This window comes from Ipomoea nil, unplaced genomic scaffold, assembly GCF_001879475.1.
Source record: "Ipomoea nil cultivar Tokyo-kokei standard unplaced genomic scaffold, Asagao_1.1 scaffold3069, whole genome shotgun sequence".
In the NCBI taxonomy this organism is placed as follows: Eukaryota; Viridiplantae; Streptophyta; class Magnoliopsida; order Solanales; family Convolvulaceae; genus Ipomoea; species Ipomoea nil.
Window position 1 is genome coordinate 4,587,668 of NW_017619497.1, and position 8,861 is coordinate 4,596,528.

The window sequence follows — 8,861 nt, forward strand, 5'->3', positions numbered from 1 at the left end:
TTTATCAAAAAATAAAAACATTACTTTTCATTTATGGGGTGTAATTATAATGCAATTATAACACAATTTTTTGAACTCCGCAATTACAATTTGGTTGGAGGGATTGGAATTGCAATTCACTTCATTTGTCGATAGAAATTCATGCCCCCTATATGAATTCCAATTCAATATATCATGAAAATGAAAAAGATATAGAAATATCCATTTTGCCCTTAGTTATTATTATTACGGAGTATTGTTATTATTATTATTATATTAAATGGTATATGTCTTTGTCACTTCTTTCATTCACATTCATAATAATTTTATTCCTTCCTATCAAATAATGTAATTCAAATTCATATTTTATTTTTATCTTATTCTTTTCTTACAAAATTACAAAATTTTTTCTCAAATAGAAATTCATGCCCCCCATATGAATTCCAAACCCATGTTAATGACAAATTAGTTCGTAAGGTCAAACTGAAAGTCGTAATCACTAATCAGTAAAGTAAATAGTCAGGTGTTCGGGTTATTGCGTTTTGGTAGAAACTGGCAAAGCCGAGCCGAGCCGAGCCAAGATGGCAGACGTGACGGACGCCAAATTTATTTCCACAACCGGAATTAAATTGCCCTTTTGGATTCCGCCCGGTCTCGCATTTCTTCCTTGGAGTTCTAGAACGAAAGCGATCTTCAGAGTCACAAACTTGGCTTCCCGCCTAGCCTTTCTCACTGCCGGAATTCTGACCTTCAAGCCGCTTCTATCACACCGTCTTATTTTGCTTCCTCGCCGTAGCATCGACGGGCCACGGGGACCGGGGACGAGATTTCGCCTTTCGGTACACATCCTTAAACTGTATTCTCGACACTCCTTGTTTTGTGAGTTTAATATTGAAGAATTTCATAGCTATGGCTTTATGTTGCTCTTTTTGTAATCTGTTAAATGATGCCGACGTGTGAGAGTGGAGGGATTGTTAGCTTGTGGTTAAGCAATTCGTGGAGAATCGTGGTCAGTTTAGGATTTTGTTTTGATTAGGGTTAGAGAGAGATAGAGAGAGGGAGGTAGAAGAATGAAGAGTCGATCGAATGGACTGCCGATGCCAAATCCGCAGGATGACTGGGGGGATGGTTCATGGACTGTGGACTGTGTGTGCGGGGTGAATTTTGACGATGGAGAGGAGATGGTGAATTGTGATGACTGTGGTGTGTGGGTGCATACGCGGTGTGTGGGATATGTCAAGAGTGAGAAGCTGTTTGCTTGTGATAAGTGTAAGAATAAGAACAGTAGAAATGATAGTGAGGAAACTGAAGTTGCACAGCTCCTGGTGGAATTGCCAACTAAGACATTGAATATGGATAATCCATTCAATCCGAGCTTTCCTTCACAAAGGCCCTTCAGGCTCTGGACTGATTTGCCCATGGAGGAAAGGGTCCATGTGCAAGGGGTTCCAGGAGGTGATCCCGCTTTATTTGCTGGGATCTCATCAATTTTTAGCCCTCAACTGTGGAAATGTACTGGATATGTGCCCAAAAAGTTTAATTTTCAGTATAGGGAGTTCCCCTGTTGGGACACTGAAAATAATGTGGGCGATGACAAGCACCGTGATGGAAATAATGAAACTACTACTGATAATGGTGCTGGTGTTCTATTCTCCTTATCAAAGGAAAGTAACTTGCCGGCACCTGTGTCTAACTCGGTTGCTGTAAAAAGTGATGCCAAGGATGGCAAGTGTGATGTATCATCTTCAAAACAGACAAAAAGATTGGATGGTTCTGATTCAGATGGTATCAACTTGTATAAGAATGTGAAGAAGGATTCCAGTTCAGTACATCGCATTACGATACACTCTGGAAAGCGTAAGAAAGAAGAATTTGGGATATCCAAAGATCATGGGGGAAAGATGAGAAAGAAAGCCCAAATTGTTGAAAAAGAGGGAGATTTTAAGAAGAAAGACCCGCATATCAGGACAGGTGATATTTTAAACTTCACATTGTAGATATTTTATATTATTTCTTTAGAAACTATTGCATAAATTTGTAGGATCTATTTGCTTCTTTGTGTAGCTGCCATTCTGCCAAAGACAATGTTTCCATTTTTATTCTTCAAAACATTTTTGCACTTAAAATTCTTTTTTGACTTTGATTTTTCTTATTATTTTAGCTTGCAAAATTTTAAATGGCGAGAAAGAAATGCAATTTTATGAAGATAGAAGCTATAAAGTTGTCAATGCGGATGCTCACAGAACAAGCAGTGGATGTTTGGAAGGGGCTTTACCCAATGATTGCTTGGCAGAAGGTCCTCAAAGGTTGGATACTGATTGTGGTTATTACAAAGGCACTTCAAATTCAAGCGACCAGCATTCAAAAATGTCATTGTTTGATGTATCTAAACAAAACTCCTCTAGTGAAACACTTCTACAAGAGCAGAATCTAAACCAAGCTGCTTCAAAGGTTCAGAATTTGCAAAGGGAAAAAGATGGAATGGCAGCATCATTCCTAGAGCACAGCCAATCTGCCAATTTACCTATAAAAGAGGAGGTATGGCTTAAGATGTTTCATGATGTGAATGTGTATGTCATGTCGTTATGATGATAGTGAGCTACTACTTATTCTGATATATCACTGTTATGTGCAGTGTTTACTTATCACAATGAGATGGTTTATGATGTGAATATGTATGTTTTGATGATAATGAGCTCTACTAATTCTGATATATCACTATTAGCTTGCGGTGTTTACTTATTGAGAAGGCAAACCTATGACCTCTATCTTTTGTGTGTGTGTTTGTGTTTATGGCTCCTATAGTCTTTGAATTAACCTCCTGCTAGTTTCCAGGAATAGGAAAAAAATTTGCATTATCCAAGTCCCCCGTAAACTGAATTATTCTTGATTTTGAGCATACTATTGCTTTCCTGCCACTCTTCTGGCTTAACATTGTACTATCATGGTTAGGATGGTGCTGGTGGTAGAGAGGCTTCGACAATTAGTGCGAAGATTGAATTGCAAAAGTCAGAGTCTGTTACAACAGCCACAGTAAGTGATGATCTTGAAGTTAAGAGTCTTCAAAATTGTCATGATTTGACTGGTGACAATGTGACTTGCTCTTCAGTGCCTGAAACTGATGCAAAAGCAGATGATGTTCATGGAGACTTTGATATTCAATCTTCATCTCCATGTGATGCAATGTTAGAAAGAACAAGATCCTTGCCCCATCATGCAGACACATCTAATATTCTCGTGTATGAAAGTGTTAAGGTAAATGATGCACCTGTAGTTAATACTGAAGGTAGGGACCATAAATCACAGGATGTTGACAGTAGTAGCACAATTCTTGGAAATAATAAAATGAAGAATGCTGATGGGTTATCTCGTGATCTTTTTCAATCTAATCAAGAATCAACAATATCTGAAGATACTGAGAGAGCAAAGAATAGCTCATCAGGGCTTAAACATGGTACAAAACCTGCTGAAGATGTGGCTAAACCCAGTTCAACAACCATTAGTACAGCAACAGCTCCAAGTCAGCGCAAAGTGATAGTGACTATGGGGAAATCCTCTTCAACCTCATCGACTTCTTTGATTCCAAAACCGTCTGCTTCTGAGAGCTGTGTATCTTCTAATGCTCATAATCATGATATTAATAGTATGCAGAGGGGAAAGTCTGACAATAATCATAGCAGTAAGACGGAGGCTACCTCATTTAATGTTGCTAGGGATGAAGAGGGGCATGAAAATCCTAAGAAAGTGGTAAAAGAGCTTCCAAAGTCTTCTGTTGGATCTGCATCAAAAGCCCGAGTGACCAAGATCACATATGCTTCATCTTCTAAGAGAACCTTGTCTGATTCAAAGGATTCCATGCCTCATTCATCTCATAGGACCATTTCAGTGAGAAATGTGTCTGCTAATTCAGGCTCTGGTGAATCTTCTAGTTCGTTGCAAAGTGAAGGGGCATCAAGTGTTCAGAATAAACCCTCAGGTACAATTTTACACCAAAAGGGTGATAAGGTAAACCAGTCTGGAAGCCAACCTTCAGTAAAAGTTAGTGCGACTCTGATGCACCCTCCGACAGTGTCATCCTCTCCAGCTGCGCTGAGTGATGAAGAGGTAGGAAAAACAAATGCATCTTCTCGTTGCACTTTTAAAAATATACATATATACATACATGGGTTTACAACTTTTCTTATTTTGAGCAGCTTGCTTTACTCTTGCATCAACAACTCAATAGCTCTCCTAGAGTTCCTCGGGTGCCACGGATGCGTCATGCTGGTAGTTTACCGACTATAACTTCCCCGGCAGCTACGAGTACGCTAATGAAGCGAACATCTAGTGGAGGAGTAAAAGACCATGGTTTGGTAAGCTGCTTCCATTGCCCTTAACTCCTTATTACAGATGCACAATCCAATTTGGCTCAATTCTACTGACTTTTCTTATCTACTTTTATTTCTTTACAGACATCTAGAAGAAGAAAGGATTCAGGTAAAGATGGTTCCATCAGTTCTAGGGAGGGGGTTGATGAAGCTAAGAAGAGGGAAGGATTAACTTCTCCTGATTATAGAAGAGAAGATACCCATGCCAAGCGAGAAGCAGAAATTGGATCTTCAAAAAGTGTGCTCTCTTTGAAGAAGACTAGCCCTTCTTCATCCACTGCAGCTGGGAGTAATGGTTGTCCTTCCTCGCATGAAGCAAAAGAACAGAAGTTGTCTTCTCGCAATTCACAGCGAAGTACTGTTGGTGATGATGCTAGAGTGACTGGGCGCCCTTCACATCGTACTTTACCAGGTTCTTTCTCATTTATACAATTAAATCTCTGCCTGTTTATAGTAATGCTTCTGGTTAGTCATCATTTCTAAATTTTGACATTGTAGCTTTGATTGCTGAGATTATGAGCAAAGGTGAACGCATGACATATGAAGAACTCTGCAACGCTGTTCTGCCGGTATGGTTGCTTTAAGAATATACTACTTTCCCTTTCATGAGTTTAATCTCTCTCTCTCTCTCTCTCTCTCTCTCTTTTGCCTATTTTATTTTGAGTAAAACTGGGGCTCATTAAAATCTTTCTGCTTTTATGCAGCACTGGCCTCACTTGAGGAAACACAATGGAGAGCGTTATGCATACTCAAGTCACTCTCAGGCTGTTCTTGATTGCCTTCGAAATCGAAGTGAATGGGCATGCCTTGTTGATCGTGGTCCCAAGGTATGTTTCTGAAATTTCAATCAATTTACAACAAGAGTGTATATGAAACTGCTGGGGTGTTGTTAGTGGTGAATAATGGTTATGTCAAATTGGCACAGAAATGCCATATAGCTGACTTTATTTATAAGCTTATGAAAATGGGGGTGTGCATATGGTGGACCTTTTGATCTTTTTATGTGTGTATATGTATAACTCTTTCTGAATGGACTCATATTGGTCCAGTCTTGCGCAAAAAAATGTAGTTTTTGCTGGAATGGGAGGAGTAGCTGTTTTGTTTGATATGTGAACAAAGTAAATGGAATAATTCATATTTCCTCTATTCTAGAATAATTTCTATGAACCTTAACATTATTTGACTTGGGTAGAGATTAAGGGTGTGTTTGGTTCATGGGTTTACGCATTAGGAATAGAATCAAAATCATAGTTAGTGTTTGGTTGACAACTTTTTAAAACACAACTATGAGATTTGATTGCCCCCTCAATTAAAACCCTCATTCCCTAATTAAAAACGGGTATCATTCCATTTATTAGTAATCTGATTTTTAAGTTTGGGTTAGTGCTTTTAGATTTTTGTTTTGATTTTTTTGTTCATATTGGTGCTTTGGATGTCATTATATTAGGATCAATTGCCTTGATTTTTTGTTTTTGTATTTTAAAAACCTTTATTCCTATTATAGGGTTATACATAACCAAGCATCAATATTGGTTATACATAACCAAACATCAATATTGGTAATCATTCCAATTTCATCCTACTACCAAACATGCAAAGTACTTTCACCAAAACCCATTAACATTACAAGTATTTGATTCCCATTCTGTTTCCGATTCCCATGTGCGAACCAAACACACCCTAATATGCATGTAAACCTCTCCTTGTGACCCTTTTCCCTTAAAAAAAGTAGTTTTGTTGACCTCCACGAGTGTGGAGATGCAATAGGAGAGATATGGTGGTTTCAATTTAATTATACAAGACAGATTACTACTTTCAAAAACTATGTAAGACAGATTACTAACCTTTTGCTCTGAATTATATTTATTTTTGTCAGACAAACACAAGTAGAAAGAGGCGCAAACTTGATAACGATTCTCATAGTAATGAGTTAGAGGATAATGAAGATGGAAGTGGGAGGGACAGGAGTGGCAAAGACGTAAGCAGCAGCAAGTCTTTGGAGTCACCCCAGGAAGAGTACCCTAAGCGAAAGAGGAACACACGGAAGCGGAGGCGTCTGGCTCTAAGAGGAAGAGGTATCAAGGATGTTAGGAGAAGACATCGGGCCGGGGTAGTGAGTGATGATGAGGATGATGAAACTGCGTCATCTTCAAGTTCTAGCGATGACAGCATGTTCAGTGAAGATGATATGGAAGGCGGCGCAACCTCTCCAGCTACAAAAGAGGCATCTGGTAGTTCAGATGACAGAACAATGTCCTAATCTAGTAATAGTTGTCTGTTCTCAGTTTGATAAATGTAGTATGAGGAGTAATTAGCAGATTCTTTAGTTTGTATATCCATCCATCCCTGTAGCAATTGGGTGTTTTGGTAAAATGTTGTTGGGCAAAATGTGCCTTTATATGTCACTGCTTATGCTCCAAATGTAACATATCAGCTACTAAATTCTAATCCCTAATCAAATGTCACAGCTATTATACCAGCTGTGCTATCTAGTCTAGTCTAGAAGATAGAGTAGTGTTGATATTTGAATGCCTCAGCTTCATATATGTCATTATATTATTATAATAATTATAATTATAAGAAAAAGTGAGTCTGCAAAACAAATAATTAATACAGCAGAGTAAAATAATGATACTCCTTTCTAATAATAATAGTAATAACAAAAGAATAATCCTCCCGCTGTTGAGAATTGATTCCAAAAGTAAAGTAGTCCCGTAAAAGTGCAGGAATCACATTATTCCTCTCCTCCCCCTTCTTCCTTGTCTTCTGATTTCTGAACACAAAAAATTCTAAACTCTGTTCAATAATTGGGTGAGCAACATAATGGATACTGCAATCTGCAAAAACATCTCTACTCTTCTGCACTTGCACAGCATTTGTCTCGCCTGAAATTCATCGCAACAATCAATTTACGTACTCTTTCAGTATAACAATTGAAATTTGCTACCAAAGATAAATATCAGCTATTCTTTCTGTTTTAAAATAGAAATAAATGGAAGTATTAAAAAACTAAATTTCAATCACAAAGTAGAGAGCACCTAAATTAAGGTAAGCCAAATTAGATGTGTTGTGTACAGCTAGCTAATGCTAATGTCAAAAGGCAAAAAGAAAACCGACAAAAAGTGGAAGGGCGCACCGAATCCGAAGAAATGGACAGATAGCCTGTGGAAGAAGTTCCCGGTGGAGAGGACGACGTTGACGGCGTAGATCCTCCGGAGTTTGTTCCGGAACCGCCTGAACTAATGTTTGTACTGAGGTTGATTCCGAGAGGATAGGCTGGGGTTCCGTCGGGCTTGAAGAGCCCGTAGTTGCGCTCCGAGGTCGGGCCGGGCTTCATGTTCTCGTTGAACATTGCAAAGACGTAGATGTTCAAATCGTTAGTCGGCCTCATCGGAGTTCCCTTCTTAGAAGTCATGAGCTTCATGAGGTTGCAGTTGTACTTCCTGGCGTTGTCCTCCGTCGCTCCGGCCTCGTCGGCGTCGCCCTTAGACGGCCATCCCGTCTCCGAGATCTGCACGCACACATTCTTATACCCTAGCGAATCTAAAGCAGAGTGAACCGCATCCATCTGAGCAAACAACATATTATCATAGTGAAGATTGGAGACGGGATCAACAATCCCTGGATTTGGCTGGAACAGCACGAAATCCAGCGACACTTGCTTCGGATTCGCCTTGTACGCAAAATAGGGATACGCATTGATCAGAAAAGGCGAGCTGGTTTTGACGTGGAATTCCAGGATCTGGCAAATGCAATCCACTAGATCTCGCCGGAACGCCCCTGCGGACGGCGGATACGAAGTCTCCAGCACCGCCAGAGAATGCGCGGTTGTCACCGTCACTTGCTTGTCCAGGTTGAGACTCACCAGAGCGGCGTGAACGCTCTGCATTGCCGGGAGCAGGTTGCCGGAGAGAGTAGTGTCATTGAAGGTCAGGACTTCGTTTCCTACGGCGATGCAGGTGATTTTGGTCGCCGGCAAATACGCCTGCACGTTCTGCTTAACCCAAGCTTGAGCTTTCGCAGGATCCTTAATTTTAGACAAGTACTCGTTGGGGACACTGACAATGAACTCCACATTAGTGTTGCCAAAAGCTTTGAGCACTTTAGGATCCGTGTCATACAGCTTCAACCTGGTGGCCCCGACGGCTTTCACCAACGGCACCACATCCTCCGGCGAAGGCAGATTGTCAGCAACCTGGCCGTAGTTGATCCCAATCGACGCCGCCAATCCCTGGTACGCTATCAATAAAACTACAAAACCACTCAATTACAATCTATCAGGCATAACGTACAAAATTAAAAAAATAAAAAATTAATTCAAGCAAAAATAGTATACCATAGAAAAAGAATGGAATAGAAAAACGGAGACGAGAAGGGAACAAGGCTTCCCCCCTCCCCATTAATGGCGTAGTGAGAGAGAAGATTGGAGTTAGCTGAGGTTCTGAATGGGGGAACTACTGGAGATTGGAGTAGTAATGGAGTGTGATATTATATAACGGCGTCAGGAATAGCCGT

The 8,861-nt window shown here is 40.0% G+C and overlaps 2 protein-coding genes across 3 annotated transcripts; one reads left to right on the top strand and one right to left on the bottom strand.

The window, feature by feature from the left end:
* Nucleotides 1-636: 636 nt before the first annotated feature.
* Nucleotides 637-6,811, top strand: LOC109165199 (serine-rich adhesin for platelets). Of its 2 annotated transcripts, XM_019313864.1 has the most exons (9): nucleotides 637-1,950; nucleotides 2,141-2,175; nucleotides 2,239-2,517; nucleotides 2,932-4,083; nucleotides 4,173-4,331; nucleotides 4,431-4,758; nucleotides 4,845-4,915; nucleotides 5,051-5,173; nucleotides 6,223-6,811. In XM_019313864.1, exons 1-9 carry the CDS (start codon nucleotides 1,050-1,052, stop codon nucleotides 6,604-6,606), a joined length of 3,432 nt encoding a protein of 1,143 aa, XP_019169409.1. In that variant the 5' UTR covers nucleotides 637-1,049; the 3' UTR covers nucleotides 6,607-6,811. The 2 variants fall into 2 exon arrangements, with proteins under 2 accessions (XP_019169409.1, XP_019169408.1); XM_019313863.1 differs by having other exon boundaries at nucleotides 2,141-2,517.
* Nucleotides 6,812-6,889: 78 nt separating this feature from the next.
* Nucleotides 6,890-8,832, bottom strand: LOC109165200 (glucan endo-1,3-beta-glucosidase 11-like). Its single transcript, XM_019313865.1, has 3 exons — nucleotides 8,683-8,832; nucleotides 7,483-8,597; nucleotides 6,890-7,231 (listed from the first exon to the last, which is right to left on the bottom strand). The coding sequence occupies exons 1-3, from the start codon at nucleotides 8,744-8,746 to the stop codon at nucleotides 7,136-7,138; spliced, it is 1,275 nt and encodes a 424-aa protein (XP_019169410.1). The 5' UTR covers nucleotides 8,747-8,832; the 3' UTR covers nucleotides 6,890-7,135.
* Nucleotides 8,833-8,861: the final 29 nt, after the last annotated feature.